Here is a 21246-nt window from a genome sequence, read left to right on the forward strand (position 1 = left end):
AAAGAAAACCAAAAGGGAAAAAACAAAAAATAATTAAGACCTATATATGTCATAGTAGGTTCTGAATACAAGATTAAGACAAGTGAACAGAAGCAAATTATACATATGTAAAATGGATTAAAAGTAAAAATCTAGAGCTTTGAAAAATATCCTGACTATACCCTTTTAACAAAAAACACCCCATAACCAATTAACGCCCCCCAAATAACACTTATATTATTCAGTAGTATTTTAAGATTTAAAAATTAACCAATTTTGAATGACAATTTGCTGTTATCTTCACTTGTTTAGGGAAATATGGTTCAGCAGCAATTTCTACTTATCTTCTGATGTAGCTTCTGACAGTCAGGCTGGCTTTGTCATGAATGGTAGTGCATACCATCTTGTTCCAACTTCTAAAGCTAGTCAACAACCTGGTTTTATACCTTGCTGTCCTCATTTTGCCTTTTTTTCCTTTTACAGCTATTTTTTCAGCAGCAATTTCTAGTTGTCTTTTGATGCAGCTTTTGATGGTCACTGGCTGTGTCATGAAAAATAGTGCATCTCATCCTAACTTGTAAATTAGCCAAAACCTTGGTCTTATAGAACTGTTACCTTCCTTTGTAATTGCTCAAGTAATCAAAAATATACAAAAGCTTCTCCCCACAAGTATTTGCTTAGGAATATAAGCAAGACTTCAAGTACATTAAATAGTTTAGCAGTAATTGTATAGAAGAAAACCAAAACCAAGCAAGCTTCCAAAAAAGTCAGTCACATGGCCAAGATTGATATTTTATGCAAATTCTGATTTATGGGAGCAATCTCAGGTTTACACTAACCATTACAAGACCATTCCAACTGCAATTGAAAGAGTCAAACTTAATTCAAAGAAGGGTCAACAGTGAACACTACATACGTTTAACTGTTAAAACCATGGGTGAACATTCAGTAAGTTTCATTGTACTGAATTCAACAGAACTGTGAATGATGCAGAACAAATGCTAACCTGGTAAACATTTCTTAAAGTTTAAATTTGGGTTTCTCTCAGGCATTAACTAGTAGTTTAAGAGTCCTGCAAACAGTAACTAGGGACCCAGTGAAACTTTAATTTCCAAAAAGATTAGTGCTGCTATAGTACATAATTTTGCTTTAAGAACTAGTCTAGAGACTTGTACACATAAACATTTTCTTTGGTTTATGCTTTACTACACTGGATTGTGAAACTTCTAGTCAAGCTCCTATCCTCAAGTTAAGTTTGATTTATACCATTATTCTCCCCTCCGGCCTCAAGTTACCATCACTATGAGAAGCAAATTTGTTCATTCTATGATTTCCTGCTGAATGGCCGGCCATGTGTAGAAACTGGCATTGAGGGTTGAAAATTTGTACAGTAATTACATTAAGTGATATCTGCAGAGGCAAAATTACGAAAGTCAAAATATGGTTCATAGGACATTTGAATCTTTTTATGCCCATATCCTTTAAAAAAATACACACACAATACAGTGAAAAGAAATAAGATTAGACAGTAAACATGGGAATCCTGTGCTCACAGTAAAAATGTACTGCACAGCATTAAAAAAAAGCTTGTTAAGTCTGAAACAATGCAAACACCTAGATTTACCTGTATGTTTGTAAATGCTACTTAAAAAGCGTTTAAACACAAAAATGGAAACAATGACATCAGGAAAAGGCCTTTAAAACAGGCCAGTCTAATATGACTTTCCAAGTAAAAGCATCAACTTCACAAAACTGTAATACTAATGCAGTTTTATGTAAAGTATCCTTTGATGAACAAGCTGTCAGTTAAGCTATAAGTCTTTCTCATCCGACTCCCCTCTTTAACAATGAGGGAGAACAGTCAATAGTAGCTCAAGTTTTAATTCGGTAAGTACCTTGTCAGTTTGGAGAGGAACACCATCAAAACACCATAAAATGAATTATGGCATTTATACAATTGATCAGCTACTTTAATTCTTTTAAGTTCCCTTTTGACTACGTAAGTTCGAGACCTCACTTTTCCATGCGTCTTTGCGACAGTCTTATAGCCAGTGTTACAAAACAGGAGCTTCACCATGAACTACCTCACATTATTACTCAGTTGTGCAAGGTATTCACGTAGTTCTTTTGCAGCTTGGAATCTACCGTATCGCTTCTTTGGGTTGGCACACTCATCCAGCAAGGCCTCAAGTTGGCCATCTTTGGCAATTTCAGCTGGAGGGTCATGAAGTAGTCCTCCAGAAGTGCCACGCCATGTGGCATGTCTTGATAAAAGGTTCTGACAAATGGCATAATAATTGTGGTCCACAGTGACACGAGCACAAAGAATCTCCTTTGAAAAGGACAGGCAAGCTTCCTTATCACAGTCATCAAACTTGCTTTCGTACCACACATCCCAGTTTTCAGGTTTATCTGTAAAATGTGAAAGACATAATAAATAAGCAATGGGAAAAAATAGGAGAAATAAATACAACTAAAACATGACCAGAAACCAAGTATGAAAGAAACTGATAAAAATTAAGCTATTTTCACAAAAAGACACGCTTATGGGGGTGGGGGGGGTGTTCTAGATTTCAGATTTACGAAGTCATACGAAGTGCTTCCCACCTAAAGGAAGAGTCCTGGCAATGCAAAATGGAAGAAAACAGGATTTAAGGTACCACAAGGAGATCAAAGCAAAAAATGCATCTAAAAAGAGAAATAAAAATTCAAGTTAATAGATCAAAAAAAAAAATGAGAGAAAAAAAGAAAAGATGCACAGGAACAGCAGAGAAGAAACAGAGATCATGAATTGATCCATTTTAGGAATGCAGCTAAGTTTGCTTCCTTAGTTCCTAGGGCAGCGGTCAGCAACCCCCAGCATGTGTACTGAGCATGGCACATGAGGCCATTTTCCTTGGCACGCTATGCCCAGCCCTGGCTCTGGGTAGCTGCTGCCAGCCATGGAGCCCGGGCTGCTCCCAGCAGGAAGCTGGGAGGCTGCAAGCCCTGCTGCAAGCAGATGGTGGGGGAGGGTCCCGAGGCAGTGCAACCCTGGTCTCTCCCCCACTCCTGGCACAGAGCTGGTGACTGCGCTCCGGAGCCCGGCGCAGCTGCTTGTAGCCAGCAGGGGCTCTGGGCAGCTGCAGCAAGCAGTGGAAAGGCTGCAAACAGCTGCACCGGGCTCCACAGCTCTATGCTGGTGGCGACTGCACGTGCACCTTGGGGCAGACAGCAGGACAGGTGATCTGGCCTCTGGACATCGTTTTTGGCAGGAAGGAGCTTCCCTCCTCTGAACCTGAGCTCTCAGAGACACTGGGCACAGCCACATGGTTGCTGCTCATGGAACAATTCAACCTGGGGCTGTTCCAGTCTCCTACTGGGACCCCAGACCAGTGGCCCCAGCTCTGTCACTGCCAACCTGCATGGCCATGGGCAAGTCCTCCACTCACCCGTGCCTCTGTGCACTGCAGCTTAGAGTGAGGGTGGGATTTGTTCCCTGGAGCCAGGGTCTGCAGCGGGGCAGGGTGTCATGCCCTAGGAGCCCATGAGGCAGCTCTGGCTTACTGCCTCAGTCCCTTCAGGATACAAGGACAGACTCCCCTGACTCCAGCCCAGTTCTCCCCTTCCCTGCTGTACTGGCCTGACACCAGAGCAGTGCCCTGGACCCAGTGGCATATGCAGCACTGTCAGCACAGAGCCAGTCTGGTTTGCTTTCCTGGGGTAAAACACTCCATGATGCCCCTCTATGTCCGCTGCTCCAGCACCGGCGTGGAGGGACTGTGGTGGGGATGCGCCATCATGTGTTCTCCCAGCCTCTCTGGAGATAATGGTTTAGATGTCCTGAATGGTCGTGCCAGCTTAGGGCCTTAGGTGTGTGGAGTGGGTGGGTGGTTGGGCTGATGGGGGCTGGGGCCTTGGCTGGCTGTGCAGCAGCCTGGGGCCTGGCTCCCCAGGGAAGCACAGGGCTTGTGGCAGGCCCAGGGCATTGTTGGGTCAGACTTTGTCCGGTGGCCCATCAGTCCAGCTCCGTGCACCTGCACATCTTGTTCTGTGTGTGCAGATGTGTCTGGTTCTGGGTGTTGTGTGCATCTCTCTCCCCCTAACATGCGGGTACTGAAGCAGTGGGGTGGGGGGAGCTGCACAACAACAAGGAACCCAAATCTTGTTCCTTCCCAAGGAACACACAACAACAAAGACAACATTTATGATTATTAAACATACTTGTATGCGCTGCGTCTTGCCATGTACCCCTCCCCCCAACTCTCATTTTTTCTGGCATGCCAGCACTTCAGTACCTTCCAAGGTGAACATTGTGGTTTGTTCGGCACTCTGGCCAAAAAACGTTGCCTACCCCTGTCCTAGGGCAATTGAAGCTATTCTAATTGGTCTACAAGAAAAAATAACTCCTTTAAACTTTTCTAACAAGCCTTCTCCATATTCCCCTCTGAAGTAAGAGAAATGTAATTAATTTTAAAAGGAGGATGTGAAGACCAAACAAATTAAAATAAGCAAAAATCCTGCAGAAAGGGAATAAAATATTTCAACAGCGCACCTGCTATGCTGCATTATCCCCTCAAACTTCCTACTTATTTACTGAACTTTAAGGAAAACTTTATTGTGTGTCAAAGTTAAGCTGTAATCCACATCAAGAGTCCTTAAGACATGAATGCCATAAGTGCAAAACTGCAAATTAATCTATAAACACTAAGTGGAATTTTTAAATTACTATCTTAAGGATCATTAGAAATGCTAATAAGGATCAAGCAGTAAACAGCAGGATATGTTACAATTCCGTAGACTCTACAGAATCTAGTTTGCCATAAAACACTAATGACTTTCTCTCCCTCAAGTACACTATATTTCAAACTATACAGATCCTTTAGAATTTCCATAGAAACCAAAAAGATTACAGAAATGCATGTATTTTTAAAAATATAAATCTCATTATGCTGTGGTTAGGCCTTCAATCTAGTTATTAAATAAATAAAAAAATAAATAAATAAAAGTAAAAAACAGTCACATGTTAAGAGAAAAGTGACCTGAATAATCTTCACTAAATGGGCTTTTCACTCTGAATCTTTAGGCTTTAAAAAAACCCAACAAACCTCCAAGTGTGTTCTCACAGCTCTGGACTTGATACATACACTAAGTCATAAACGTTACACAGGTAAAGCCAAAACTTCCATGCTTTGCTTCAATATACATACCAAGACTCTCACAGTATTCCACCAATAACCCTGGCAGCCTCCCCTCGCTTCCCCAAAGATACCCATCAGAAAATTTGCTTCTAACAAAATAATTATATTGATTATAATTGAGGAATAGATGCCTTAAATGGTTCAGTATTCCACAGCTTCCTTTTACTTGCCTGGAAAAACTTCTATAGGTCCTAGTTTGTCTTGGAAACACTTTCCTTATTAGGTAGTGTCAAGTGTGCTGTGTAGGCCATAAGTCAAGTGCTGTGTTGGCATGTGCCAAGTTGTCCCAGGTGGGGTAGGGGAGGCTGGGGCCATCCAGCAGCCTCACCTGGGGTCTGGGAGCCTCCCGGGCCTGCAGCAGCAGCAACCCAGACACACAGAGGCTAGCCGGCAGCTGGACCATGGCTCTGCCCAGACAGGCTCCCATTTGAGGCAGTGCACACTGCATCACATGCGCCACCCTGCTTTTTTCTGGTGCAGTTTTTTTTTTTTTTTAAATTAGGAGATCCCAGTGTCAAAAAACCCACCATGCTGGTAATTTGCAGTATGGCAAACACGTACATGTGCAGCGCATGAGGTTTATGGTGCTGCAGATGGGTTTTCAGTGCCACAAACCACACTTGCACACTCATCTGGATGCGCTCAATACAACTTGCCACAGTAGGTAAGAAAAAAAATGTAGAACTCTACAACCAAAATCTGGTACATATCACCAAACTGTAAGATGCATAGCACTAAATGGGATTGATCATGTATGGGCAATGTGGGCTTGATGAAAGCATTTCTACGTGTGTAAAAAGAGAAGAAAAATGCACTTTGGATTTTTATTTAGCCTTAACCATCCATGCTGCTGACATGTCTGATCATCTGACTCATAGTATGAATAAAAGCTACGCTACATTTCTACTTGCTGAATACTGTGTGCTTTTTCGAACTGTACTGTAGTAAGACCTAACTGGTCCTTGGAGGCAGGTCCCCTTTTTAGAGTCCAGATACAACTCTATTGCCAAAACAGGAATCATTAAGTTTGCAATGGCTTTCCTCCTTCCCCCAAAACACATATATACATTTTTACTCAAATCTTAGCAACATATGTTTATCAGGCTTAGTTTGTGCAGTCAGCTATGCAGAAATCAACGCACTGAATATACCAATACATTAAATGGATTTACTGGTGTCCTCCACTGGGATTTTATCCAAGCATATTGAAAAATGTGGAATATTAAGTTATATTTTAAAAAAGATATAGCTTTGGATGGAAAGGTAGCATAAATTGAAGAACAGGGTCTTGAAAGTAATTCAGAAATAGAAGCAGTGATTTATACACGTTTTGAGCAACCTGAAGAAACAAAAGTGCATTCTCAGCTACAGCTATAGGAGGTAAGAGAGATCAAATTCAAATACCCACTGGGGGAGGATGTTGCAGATAACGGAACCCTTGACAAAGGACAACTCCTAGAGTGTGGGCTGTGATTCCTGCTATCTGCCCAGTAACTGAAAATTAAGAGAAGCTGGCTTCTACCCCAAATGCTGTCATGAAGAGCAAGACAATCTCCAACTCAAGGCATTTTATATAATTTAAAAATGAAATGAATGCAGCAGAGCCAATGAAGAGAATACGATATTGGAAAACAAAGCATAACACAAAAAGATTTAGAGGAACATGAAGTCGAAAGGCATGCACAGGAGACATTATTACAGGGAAAAGAATGGAGTAAAAACATCGATTTTTTTTTTTAATGTCTGCAACAGGCAGTTTTGCTAGGTGGCATCAGGTAATTTAATCCTTCCCCAACTTTAGATACTTCTCTTTTACAAATACAAATGTTAAATTCAGGTGAATCGGTGTAGTTGTGAACCTACCAATTTTCCTTCAAGAGGTTTATGAAGCGTTTTATATCTCAACCAATCAAAATTCTATTTGTAAAACCAAAGGGTCTGGTTACAAAAAAATATATGGCAGCTTCACATGCTTTTAAGACTTAATTTTTTTAAGCATACAGTTATAAAAGGGAAAACAACTTACTTTGTCTGATTAACCTTTTGTCTGCCACCAGAACGTTTTCTGCATCTACAATAATAACCTTCCCATCTCTAGGTCCAACTGCAAAGTTGTCAAAACTAACATCAAGGAGGTAGAGTGCAAATTCAAAGTCATTGTTAGTCAGTTGCTCTGCTATTTCCATTAACTGCCAGGCCAGGTCCACTCGTTTTTCCCATGGTGCATTGAAGTAACTCCATAGTTCTTCTCCAACATAGTTGACAGCCACCATTCTTCCACATGCTCCTAGGTATTTAGCAAATGGCCAGCCCTCATCAGATGGAAAACTCTGCATATGAACAAATTTTTTTTTTTTTTAGTAAACAAAATAAAGGATCATTAGTATATTTTAAAAGTCTGAAATATATGCAAGATGTAAAATGCTTATGAATCTAGTAATCACAACAGGGGATTAAGCTAACCTAAATGCACTTCTGCACCTCGATACCAGAAGGAATATTTTATACGTACTTCTGAAACAAGCAACTATCTTCTATTAGATTATACATTTTCATTTGTATTGCCTCATTTGATAATTGAGTATCTTTTACCATTGGCAATTTATGTATGAATCCTGCTGTTGCACTAGTTCAGTTGTATTTTCTGACAATAATACTTTACTTGTAACCTGCGGCTTTCAATATTTACTGCGTGATCTCCATATATTAAAGCTTTTCTCAGGCTTGCTCTTGTCTTTTCTGTTTTCTTCTCCAGTTCAGATGGGATTCTGATCCATTTTACTTGGGGACCTTCCAGAAAAGTTTAAGGAATATATGGATATGTAAAAAAAATTAGGAAATTCTATACCTGCATTGCTCCTTGTCTTCCATTTCAATAACACAATTAAAAAAAAAAGAAATGTGAGGTACAGGCTCCTAGGAGAACAAGATCATAGATAACAAGGTCCTAAAGTACAATACAAATATTCAGTGAGTAATATGGGCATACATGGATAACTGGAGGCAACCAAAATCAGCAGCATAGCAAAGGGTGGGGTGGGATAGCATGCAAGTGGAATATTGGTCCTGGACACCAAGCTGGGGGACAGGGTGGAGAAGTACATAAAAAGAGCAGCCACTGAGCTGCCAGCATGGTTGCAAACACTAGTACTTCTCCAGCTATTCACACTTGCTTGTGCACTGCCACTGCCCAGGGCACAGAAGTGCCCAGATGCACCTGTAACCAAATGGATTTAAAAAAAGGCAACAACAACAAAAAAAAGCAGGATTTCCAGAGGAAAACCCAGTCCTTTATAATATCAGTACTTAATTATCAAAAAGATCCAAAGTAAGTGGCTATCATTATAAAATCAGAAACTGAGGTGTAAAATGCAGCACTTAGTGGTGCATCTATACCTATTGTGGAGGTAACCCAATAATACTGCACCGTAGCATGCCAGTCAAAAGCGATGCTAATAAGCTACTGTGCAGTGTTATCAGGCTACTACGCAGTAACCATCATGAAAAAACCATGTGCCAGAGCTACTGTGCAGTAACTGTAATTACTGCATTTAGATAGTACTTCATTAAGCAACTAAACTAAATGTGCAGTTAGTGTGCATGAATGAACATGTAGCACTCACTGAGGCCAAATGTATTTGTTAAACATTTAGCAGTCATGGACTATTAAAATGTTTACAAGTGCTGGTTCCTAGCTAAGTCACCAAATATCAATGCCTGACCAAACTCCTTGAACACAGCTACTAGAGTGCAGCAGTAGCTTCATCATAGTTCAAGTTATATTGCGTTACAGATTTCAGTTTTATCTTCACATGATTTTTGTTGTATTTATTACCAAAAAAGTGTCTGAAGTCTAGCATGGTACACACACCACAACTCTTCAGGAGTGGTGCATTCCTGCTCTTCCCTATTCAGACTACTTCAGAAGAATACCAAGACCACATACAGATGTGCGGGGTTGTGCACTTCCAGCAGCAAAAGTAGTAGTGGCACAAACTTGTACAGCCACTTTTTGCAGCAGTGCACACCCCTGCACATGCACTTTGGTGAGGGAGAAGTTGCCCTGCTTCAGGCAAACTGCCCTGGCTCAGCTCCTCCCAGCTCCCATAGTGCTAGAGAGCCAGGGCACAACTGTAAGAGTAGAGATGCTCTGGCTGGCAACCAGGCCTCCATGTCTTCTGACACACCACTTTTTTTTGCTACCAAAATTTCCCAGTTGCAAGTTTTGGCTCCATGCTGCAAATCTGCAGTGTAGGACGTTTTAACATTCCTTGCATGCAGTCTGTGAAGCCACAAAGTGCACATGCCTGCATGTCTAGACACAGACCAAGAGTTCAAATCTCACCTTTAACTGCTATTTAAGTTCCTATGCAATTTACTGCTCTTATTTCTTAGGCCATAAAATCCAACACAGAAGGCAACCAGGGAAGAACTAACAAATACTTCTTCCCCTGCCCTTGTTATTTTTACAAAAATATAAGTTAGCAAACTCCTCACACTAAATTATCTTAGAGTCAAAATTCAGGTCTCTTCCATGAAAACAAAATCAGTTTGAGGCAACACACACAATTTTAGTTATTTTATCTTTAATTATTATAAGATCATATTCCTCTGAGCCAATGTTTCAGGGTTCCAATCACCAGTATTCTGCTGCTATTAAATAGTTGCATAATGCACTGAGAATCTACTGCAGTGCCTAGAATCACTCCTGAAACTCACGTAACAAGCTCTAAATTAAGGATACTTACCTGGTTGCTGACTTATGTGAGAGAATAGTATGGTTACATTCATTTTATACGGTGAAAGCCCATCTTTTGCTTTCTAACTTTAAACTATGATAATCTAAATGCAAGAAGCAAGGATTTTGTAGGGGGATCTCTTTTATTGGATCCACTATGTAGTTGGGTAAAATCAGGCAAGCTTTTGAATGCAAGGCACTCTTCGTCAGGTCCTGATAAAGAATGCCTTACATTCAAAAGCACTGGCAAAGCAAAGTTTAACAAATCTTAAGAATCATTATTGCTTTAATCCCAGGTCATAGAAATTACAAAGATGTGTTTGTGGCTGCAAAGTATACCTAGTTATCGAAAGGAGAGTTCCTACTTCTCCCTTCAAAGAAGTTTTTTGACTGTTAGTATAAGGGAGACTGGCTCTGACCTTTCCCCATCACCACAGCAGTCAGGACACTGGAACAGAGAAGGAAAATACAGCTTCTTCAGGCACCTATAGGAGATGTGTGACAAAGCTAAAAATTCATAATACGTCTACCAAAGGTAAGTGCAAAAGAATTTATCATTTAAGTCTATGGGCAGTAGCATTTGTAGAATTCCATAGATACCTTCCCTTTCGCAATACGTAGTGTAGTTAGTGACTCCTGTCAGAGATTCCAGGTTTGGCTTACTGTGTTTAAAAGCAGCCTTCCCAAATGCAGTATCTATAGACCATACTGCAACAGAGAAATATTTACATCTGTGGCAATAAAAAGATCCTTTGACAACAAGAATAAAGGGAATCCTGCCAATATCTGAACATGTACAAACATCTTGGTTTTGGCTCTTGCCCAACTGGCATATAACAACCACATCTACACTTCATTACCCAAGTCAGAAGCAGAAGAAAGGAATAAAAGTATGTACTAGAAGCCCATTCAGCAGTTATGTTCACAATGATTCTGACAAGAATGTTAATTGAAGTACAGTCTGCCACTTTGTAAGCAAAGATTTGCAACTTTACGTTTCATCTTTGGAAAGCTTTGAAAATGTAGCAGAAAATAAAGAGAAAAATATCTTCATTTATTAGCATTTAAAAATAGAAAATATAACAAAACAGACACAGAAGGAATCCAAGCTGAACAGATAGGGCTCCTATACACATGCAGGAAGCCTGCTCTGACACACTAAGCAGGCTCGATTAATCAAGTCTGTTGGAGCACAGAAACTGATGCACATTGCCATGCATCTCCGAGTTAACAAAATGGCAGTAGGGCACTTTGAAATAAAACCAATAAGCTTTAACTCAAAGTTCCCCACTACCATTTTTTCAGCGCAGGGATGCACAACAACATTGAAACATGTGACGTGCAGGCGCTTTTAATTAGCATGGCTTGCTAATTAAAGTACCCAGCTCCACATCCAGGAACATGTGTAAACATGTCCACATAACTGCATATAGAAATAAAATGCTTAATAAAAGATAGCTAATGTCTTAAATCATAAAAACAGCATAGTTCTGATTCAAGTTCTTGAATTATTCATACAAATATTTAATTACAAAATTGTGTACCTGATTATATTTTAAGGTAAACCTGCAGTAAAATGTATGGGGGGGGGGGAAGAATAGGAGTAATATAGGTCTTAAGATTTTGCTGGCCTACATGTTGTACTCAGTCATAAAAGCAATAGGCAATTAAGTTTTAATCTACACGTGAAGAAATAAAAATCTTAGATTCACAAACATAAAAATCAAGATCAATATTCTATATAGAATCTTTAAGGTAAAGTTCTCAGACCATGAACTGAATACATGAAGCTAATGGTGGAACTACTCCAGTTCCCTCCATTCCCATTCACAGCAGTAGCATTCCATCTAACAGTTTTAAATGTTCTAATCTGTTAGAAACTATTCCTATTTTGCTTTTATTAAAAAAAATTCTGGAAGTATGATATTGCATTTCTTTTACAAAAAAGGCTACTTATTGGTCTCAAATATGATACAGTTACACATATAATGTAATCTACTTTATCCACGCATAATCTAGACAAATAGACTGTTGATCTACCCTACTCCAAGCGTTTGGTCTTTATGTTTATGGATCCAGTACTGATTTTAAGAGGAGACAGCTAGGTTTTTTAGCTCATGATTTAAGATCAGTCCCTGTAGTCAACAGCCTTTAGGCCTATTTTGATTGACTACTAAGATACCACCACCAGTAACAATTTAATACTACATATCCGAGAGGCCCTTGGCTACCCCCACTACCTTCATCCATTCCTGTCTGCTGTATGCCTTCATTCTCCAGTCATTCACATTTTTGTAGGTCTGATACTACATCATCTAGCTATTTCATGTTGGTGGTCCAAGAGACCTTCTCCCATGTAGCACCCCAAGGAGCATTTTCTTTGCGTCCAGATGGTTTCCATTCTTTCACAATGGCCCAGCCACTACAGTCACTATGCTCTGATTTCCTGCGTCTGTCTTGGGTCTCCGTACAATTGATATAACTCATTGGTTCTCACGCACCATTCTTGTGTTATGGGATCATACTGTGCACCAAAGATTTTCCATAAAATCTTCCTTTCAAAACAATCTAGTAGCACTTGTTTGTTTGAAAGAGAACCCAGGAGTGACTGCCAGAGGTTACATAAGGCCTGATTATGTTTTTATAGACTTGAAATTTAATTTTCCTTGGAATGGGCTTGGATGACAGAAGATTATGGAAAGCACAGTAGGCTCTATTTCCTGCTTTCACTCTTCCTTTATATTATCACGCTGTGCTATGATAGTACCTAAATATCTGAAGTGGGTCACTTGCCTAGAATATATTTACTATTATATGGGGTCCCCAATTTACTGCTGTCCCATTTACCAGCAGATACTGTTTTATCCATGCTCACTTGGGCTAAGCACAGACCATCAAAAAGCCAGAGGCTGAATCGATTCAGTCTTCACAGGTTAGTCTAGGGTGTATAGATTGAACCAATAAACAAGTGAAAAGACATTTGCTTTTAGATTCCACAAATGCAGCCACAGGCATGCAGGGACCCAGGCCTAGAGCTGGGGGGGGGGCGGGGAGGCAGGGCACTAGAGCATACCTCCCTGCTCAGCTGGAGCAGACAGCTTGGGCCACAGCTAGCCTGTCCACCCTGCAAAGGGAGGTTTGTGAGGAAGACGCACAGAATCCTAGAATGCTGGGAGGCTGCAAGTTAACTTGAATCTGGAGAGGATTTGGGACAAGAGTTCAATAAACTAATTTAATCTAAAGCATCTAAGTCTGATACTATGTCCATGCAGGTTTATCTTAAACTGGTTTCAGTTAGGGCTGTACAAAATGGCAACATGTCTTTTCGATTTCAGATTCACTTTTTCAAAGGGATAGCGTTTCATTTTGCTGTTCCAAAGTACTGTTCCGTTTCATTTCATCAAAACCTTTTCAGCGTTTCACACACAGGCTATAATGGAGAATCACGAAAATGCTTATAACTTTCTGATTTCTTGCCTAATTCAAATGAAAACAACAGGGATGGTAGCCCCTTCTGAAGCCATGAAGCCTGTCAAGTTTCAAGGAGATAGGTGCAGGGGGTTCTGAAAAACTGCACCTCAAGCTGCTGACAAGCAAAACTCATCACGTGTGTTTTAAGGTGGAGCAGGATGAAAACAGCAGGGATACTAGCCCCTTCTGAGGCCATGAAGCTTTCCAGCTTTCAAGGTGATAGATGCAGGGGTTTCTGGGAAACTGCACTTTGTCATGCAGTAGGGTCCCTAGAGGTGGCCATGATACCCCTAGGGCCCTGTAACTGTGCCAGCTCTGCTCTGCAGATGCCTTCTCTTCTCGCCACATCTTGTTGGAAAAGATAATAAATAGGGAGGCTGCCCTCGAGCTCCAGCTCAGTCACGGTCCTAACGGACCCCATTAAACCCTGTAGGTTCTTGGACCCCTTGCTGGGTCCCGCTTTAAGTAGGTGCCTCAAGGGGACACTCTACGCCTTATGGGGTAGATGCGTAGCTCCAGCCCTCCCTTACCATGCCCTATGCCTATCAATATCATCCCTGTAATGAGGTCTCATTCTCACTCTACCTTCTATTGTTGCTGGGCTCTCTGTGCCCCTGTTGCTGAGCCCTCTACATGACATGGTAGTGTGCCTCCTTCCCTACAGCCTCAGCCCAGTCCACCACTTTAAATAACAACAGGTAAGCAGCACAGTAGCACCAGCATTTCAAGCAGCCAAGCAGTTACAGAGCCTTTCTTTCCTTTCCTGCAGGAGCTTCTTCTCCAGGAGCTGCCAGATAATTCTCCCTGCCAGGTCCAGCCCTGGGGCTTAGATGTGCCCTGGGCCCTGCCTCCTTCTGGTCAGCTGACCAGAGACAGGTGCTAGGGATGTAGGTTGTAGCCATACTGGTCTAAGAACATGGCAGACAAGGCTCTTTGGTTCAATCTGATAGCTTTTAGTAGACCAACTGAACAGTTGGAGAAATATATCTTAGCAAGCTTTCAGGTTGAGAACCCTTTGTCAGGCTGAGGAACCACCTGCAGTTGGCGTGTGAGCTCTTCCTGGATGCAAGGAATACTAAAGAAGCCAGAGGCTAGCATGCAATGCAAGCAAGAAAGCCAGTCAGTGAAAATGGAAATGGAGGCGTCAGGGGGTGAGAGAGAGGCTGGGTTTGAGGGGGAGAAGGATGTAGCAGATAAAATGGACAGGTACCTGGGGAGTCAAATGTCTGGCAGGTTGTAGTGTGTCACAATTCCAATGTTTCCACAAATTCTACCGTAACCTCCTCCAAAGTGCCTTCTGGGGAAGGAGACCTGGCTCTAGGGGAAAATTGAGAGGTGTGGAGCACAAACTCAGATGATTCCCCCTCCTTCCCCAGAATTTCCCTTGCTATGGAACTCAGTCCAGCTCTTCCTCTGGAACTGGCAATTGAAATTGGGGTGAAGGAGATTGTAATGCCGGTGCTGCTTGTTGTTGTTATGGTGGCGGTGCTTGGGGTTGTTATTATGGTAGGTGTTATTGGAGAGGATGCAGATACTGCTGCCATCTCCTTGGGGCCACTAGCAGCAGAAGCAGCATGGCTGCTACTTATTGGAAAAAGGCTGCATCTATGGTTTTTGTGGGGAGGGGGACTTAGAGCTCTCCCTCTACCCCCTCTTCCACCCCAGCCAGAAGAGTGGCCACCTGCCTTTCAAGCATGCTTCATGTTTCATTTGCTGGAAAATCTGTGTGTGTTTCTGTAATGTAATATATTTATGTAGTACATAAATACATACATGTTTTGTAATATTTGTTGTGCTTTCCTGCAGTCAATGCAGACTGTCAGGGGAAACACAGATTTCTCTTACGTGGCAAAAGAATTACAGAGAACAACAAAAATAAGAAGAGGATTTTGGGGGAGAAATACATTCAAAGGAATGGATTAGGAAAGGGGATTAGGGTATTTTGCAAAGAATTGTATCCTACTTTCTAGGAACAGACTAGCAAATAGGAAGCAAGAGCCTTCCTGATGCTCCTGATACTGACCTGTCTTCTCCAGCAGCAAGCAGACAAAGGCATGGCTGACAAAGCTCATTTCAAACCATGCTTTTATGCTCCTTCTCCATCCCTCCCCCAGAGCACCGGGATTAGAAGGGACCTCAGGGAACGATCATAGTCACTGGCCAGCAACACATGTCAATATCAGAGCAGTCCTTCCCCCCTCTCTCTCCTTAGTTTGTATTTCCATGCAAGCCCAGCATCAAAACTTGAAACTCTTCAAATTTTTTGAAACATTTAGAGAGCCTTCATTTTGTTTCCAAGTTGTTTCAAAGCCTTGCATTAGGTTTCAGTGTTTCAAGTTCGAAATACCGTCAAAACAAAACATGGGTCGAAATTTTGCACAGCCCTAGTTTCAGTCATTTTCAAAGCATTTTGTGAGTGCTGAATTTCTGTTGTATTAAAGATCTGAACCAGTTTCAGGTCACCTATACTAGTTTGTGTAATCTCTATCCCTAGTCTGTTTTCTTTGCTTCACTTTTGTTAGGTGGGTACACACAGCTTCTATATCATTCATATTTTTTCTTATGAGAGTTTAATCACCAGCTTATGAGGACTTTAAGCTCTCCATTTAGCTGAACTCCTCTGCTCATGTTATTTATGCTCCTAATTACTTTTTCCGGTGTCAGGTAGAATAAGACCATCTCCTTGTCTCAATCCAGGGCAATTTTCTTCCATATGTACCAGTTCTGTTTCTTGCATCACACATACAGACTTTAATAAGTTTGTCCCGGGACACGAGAATACTCACCGGCAACTAGGGAAACAGGGTGGAACACAGAACCCGTGCGGCTCGTCAGCCACTTATTTATACAGCTGCAGCCGGCCGGTGACGTCAGCACCGAACACCGGCCGGCTCAGCTAAAAATGGCAGCGCATGCCATGGAGCAGAGAGGAGGAGAGAGGGTGCTGCTGCCGGGATCCCTGCAGCAGAGATGAGCAGGAGTACTGGACCCGAAGACCAGGAACAGCCGGGACAGAAGCCAGGCGAAAGAGGAGCAGACCAACAACGCTGCAGATAAGACAGCAGGGGGACGCCTGAATCACCGCGGAGGGACTGCAGAAGGCACGCCGGGGAAGACCCGATCCAAGGAAGAGAGACAGCGAGGAGTCCAGGCAGAAGCATCGCTGGAGGGAACTTCGCCGCTGGACCGGGAGGTACCTTAGAGTAGGCAGGGAGCAGGGTGCCTACGGGGATAAGGCATCCAGTATCCCGGTGAAGTGCAGGGGGGTAGTTAAAGGGGCAGTATGCCCGGTTCTTGTGTTTGGGTTTCCTCTTTCTTTCTCCGTGAGTTTGGTTCTACCCCAGGCTCTAAGGGGTCGGGAGAGCAGCGGACTCCCATTGCAGGTCGGGTAGTGTCGGGAGGGACCTGAGCAGGACCCGGTTGAGGGTCGCAGGAGCGAGACGCCGACCAACTTATGGCCGCTACACAGGAGGTGTGAGGCCAGGGTGTAGGGGTGGCAGAGCCCCGAGAGTAACCGCCAGGACGAACCTTGGGGCTAACAAGCACGCCCGATGACTGGCCCCGGACACTGAGGTCATCAAGTTGTGGCAGGCGAGTGCGGGGTCAAGGATTCGGGCGGAAGTCACCAGCTCAGGCAGAAGCGCGAACCCAAGAGGTGCAAAACAGTCACCTGAGCAAGAGCAGCACGAGAGCAACTAGTCGAGCCCTGGCGGTCACAAAGTTCAATAAGTTTATTGCGAGCTCCTAATTCAGCTAACATGGCCCACAAACTTTCTTTGAGTATGCTTTCTGGGAGTCTATTAACAGAATGTGTAAACTCTGATTATACTTTCATTTTTACCTGCAACTATTTGTCTTAGGGAGAAGATCTGGTCTATCACCAGTCTATTCTTGAGTAAACCACACTCGCGTTCTCCCAGAATTTCCTCTGCATACAGTAATAAACTCTGTAGCAAGATGTTAAAGAATACTTTATAGGTATTTGTTAACAGGGCAATATCTTTGTAATTCTGACACTCCAGTTTGCTGCCTTTTTTGAAGATGGGACATATGAAATCTTCTCTCTAATCAAGTAGAACTGAATTTCTTTATGGATTTGTTTATAAAGCTTTTTCCCCCTCCATATTTTGTCATTCAGCTTAAACACTGTAGTTCCAAGTATCTTGTTGTTCTTGAGTTCTGCAATGGCTGTTTTCACATCTGCAAAAGATGGTACTTCTATTTTTGGTTTAAGGTTTAAATCATGATTTAAATCTCAAATAGAATCATGATTAAAATTAAGACCAATCCCTGCCATAAGGCCAATTTTAGTTGAAAAGCAAATTCCTGAAACCTATGCATTGGCATAATAACATTCCTAAATGCCATACTCCTGTGTTACAAATCATTTACATTCTAACTTTCAATGCATCTTAATCATTAAATCCAAAAAGGATAAACAGCAAAAATGTAAAATGGACAGCTGATATGTTGCTAACATTAAAAACAATATTACAATTAAAATACGCCTTTAATTTCAAACAGTTTTTGGAAGTGTCAAGTTAATGATCTTATTTCCTTACATGTCAAGTGCGCTTAATTAAATAAAGAACTTCTTGCCACTCCTACAAATTCAGCTTGGGAAACTAACGTTGAAAAGGGTATTCTCCTTGTTCATCACCACTGTGAAGGCCTACAGGCCAAATTGTGGCACCTGTACAAACCCCAGCTTTAAATGAAATTTTGACAAGCATAAATTGACACTGTGCATGCAATTTAAGTAATATGTTCTTACCCCAAAAGAAATAAAATCCAGCTCCCTCTCCCAAAGCAGTGTTGACTCTACAGCGCAAACAGAAGTAGCAGACACTTATTTTTTGTCACTGGACAGGCCAGTATGACTTTAGATGCATACAAATATAGAATAGACTTGTTAAGTTATTCCCTTCTTTATTAGTATCTTTTCAGAGTTGAGTTGGAATAAGAAAAAATCCCTATAACTGAACAAAAGATCCATTAGCCTAGATCTTACATAAAAGGGGGGGTTGCCTGACGATTTTCTAGCAAAATATCCAGTGTATATTTAAATACATTCATGTTTCAAATACCTGTCAAAGTATATATATTTAAACAACTTCACTCTTAATGTAAGACCATATTGTTCCCTTGCAAGCTCTCGCTGAAGTGGGGCTCAGGAATGAAATATCCAAGAACAGATTTTGATACTTACAGAATTTCATTAAAGTTGAATCACTTAAATGTAACATACAGTTTATTTATTTAGGGCTTGTTTATGTTTACACACATGGCTATAGCACTTGTTTATATATGATCTATATGTTGCATGTGTTGGTGAGGAATGAGTATATACATCTTAGCTGGTTATAGCACTCATTCCTCACCAACACATGCAATATACAGATCATGAAAAAGTTGGATAAGTCAGAAGTTGCTGAAAAGATTTTTTTTGAAAGGTTGAGGCTTGAACTGTAGTCTGAAGAGATGCAGCTTGGTTAAACTTGATAGTTGTTTATCTTTAGCATAATTACCAAAAATGTAAAGAATAAAAATGCAGTTTATATGATATATCATTACCTATTCAAACTACTTATTCACAATGGTTTACCTATCTGCAAAGCTTTGGTTATTATAGATCCTAATGCTTGTTCTTTAACTACCTCCTGACTCAGACTGACTCATGTACATGTTACCACAGGCTAGTCCTGTGGAGATGGTCTTCCCCAGCTTCTATCAGTTTATTTTCTAAAACAAAGTGGCTTAAAACACACACACCCCCTCAATTATTTTTTTCTTTTGCAGCAAAGACAAACTTGACCACCACTGACAGTCCATGATTTTATAGTCTTTTTATAAGAGAACACCTTCATATTAAAAGCTTTCCCTACACTACAAGGAGTAGGATGGAGGAAGGAGGGAAGATGCTTGGACACAATCTTAAGTTTTATCCAGACCGACAGGAGTGGATCCAATTGTGATGTGTAATGTTAGAATATGTTTATTTGGTTCAAAAACCAACTGTAAGGAAAAACAAACAGATCAAATATTGGTTCAGGGCAAGCCACCTCAAGAGACTTGAAGATTAGGGGACAATACCTTAACTACTGGCTTTGAAAACTTTTCCCTCTTTCACACCCAACCTGCAAAGCTAGTTTTATTCAGAATTATCATAGCCTTAAAGGAACTGCAGAACTACAGCAGTTTAAGGAGAGGTTATTTAGCTACGGATAGATGGGAGAAGCTGTTCAGTGAGCCAAACTAGGACAGTCCTCTGCCAGGTGTCTAAAGAAGCTCTGCCTGCTTAAGCCTCTTAGGTAAAGGACTTAGCATAGACAGCATGTTTCTAATACTGAAATACATTGTTTTTACAGAGGCTGTTTTGCCACTATATCTCATTGTTCACGCTTCCAAAGGGAAGAACTGCAGATGCCTGAACAACAGGACTCCTGGAAACAGACCAGATCCTAGACTTGCATAAGAATGAGAGAATTATGAAACTAAAGCTTACCCCAGGACAAATAAGGGCACGAGGCCTAAGATGCGGGGGTTCACCCAGGGAACAGTAACAAGAGAGAAGTGGACCTAGCTCTGTAATCATCACTCAGCTTACCAACGACTAAAATAAATGCATCTCCGGCTTGTAGCATACATTCACTTAATGGCACAATGACATGCATGGCACGAGGCATAATTCTGAGATCTGGATCAGATCCAAATTGTGCCCTTTCTACTTGCCAGTGCAGAAAGATCCCAGGATCACAATCTTTGATCGAACTTCATGATGCCAGAATCCTCCTGCACTGGCAAGTTGAAACCTGGGTCTCCAGAGACCTGCACAAAGGGCTGACAGTCAGCTGATTTTTGGCCCTGGTTCCATATCTGACAATTAGCTCTTTGCCAGTCCCAACCCTGGAACAGCCCCAAATGCCTGGAGACATGGAACTGTCCCAGGACAAAACTGCACACAATTTTTGAGAAGTCCAGCAGCACTGGAGCTCTAGCATCATGGAGTCTCTTCCTCAAACTGGGGCCCCCATTGTGCCAAGGTATCAAAAAAGTGTGGATGCATCCCAGTGCCCTATCATCTAGCATTTTGAAACATCTTACTGCACAGCCCCTGCAGAGGTTGCGAGACAAGACAGGAAAGGCTGCTGTGCACAGAGGATAGTAAGTGTCCAACAGGGAAGCCCCTTAGCTCCCCCTACCTAGGAACCTTGAGACCAGCTCCCCACTTTCAGCATTGGGACTAGGGTTATCTTGATCCTGATCCCCATTCTCATGCCAATGCTGACAATCACCCGATTTTGCAGAGGCAAAAGTTTGCCGATCTCTGCTTTATCTGCTAAAGAACAGCATTTTTTTCAGTTCCCAGAAGGGTGTTTTGATTTCAGCCACAATCTACCTAGTTATTTATCATCCTTGATCTCTTTCCAGCTAGGATAAGGTTGTCAAATCTCAAAAGAGGCAGAAGAGTAACAAATGAAATTTGTAAAAAATCATTGCTCCTATGAAACACGGTGAGCAAAATGATATGTATATATGGCCTGAGTACAAGAGACTTCAGTATACTTGGCTTGACCCAAAATGGGTAAAGAAGTTCTTTACCCAACTAAGATATACTATGGAAACAGATATCAATGCAACATACTAGTTACTGCTGCAGAGACAAGGTCCAGTTAATAAATCATTTCAGAGAAAGGCAGATCCCTAAAACACCCTCGAACAGCTATCCCATCTCAACATACTAACATCACATGATATTACAAACCATCTCTATAACAACCACCATAACTGAATTCAGAAGAATGCTCCTCTAGTCCTCAAATGTAATGTTTAGTCTCATACAATATTATTCTCCACTTAAAAAAAAAAAAAAAAAAA

At 41.6% G+C, this 21246-nt stretch overlaps 1 protein-coding gene across 1 annotated transcript in view; it reads right to left on the reverse strand.

Annotated features, from left to right (window-relative positions):
- Positions 1-234: 234 nt before the first annotated feature.
- The window catches only part of CUNH3orf58 (chromosome unknown C3orf58 homolog), a 32058-nt gene continuing 11046 nt past the window's right edge, over positions 235-21246 (reverse strand). The window contains exons 2-3 of the mRNA XM_019503548.1: positions 7186-7489; positions 235-2391 (exon numbers count right to left, since the gene is read on the reverse strand). Coding sequence (XP_019359093.1) covers positions 2060-2391; positions 7186-7489 — 636 coding nt within the window. The 3' untranslated portion in view covers positions 235-2059. The remainder of the gene's footprint in view (positions 2392-7185; positions 7490-21246) is intronic.

Source organism: Gavialis gangeticus, unplaced genomic scaffold, assembly GCF_001723915.1.
Source record: "Gavialis gangeticus isolate Ggan-Ray unplaced genomic scaffold, GavGan_comp1, whole genome shotgun sequence".
Lineage (NCBI taxonomy): Eukaryota > Metazoa > Chordata > Crocodylia > Gavialidae > Gavialis > Gavialis gangeticus.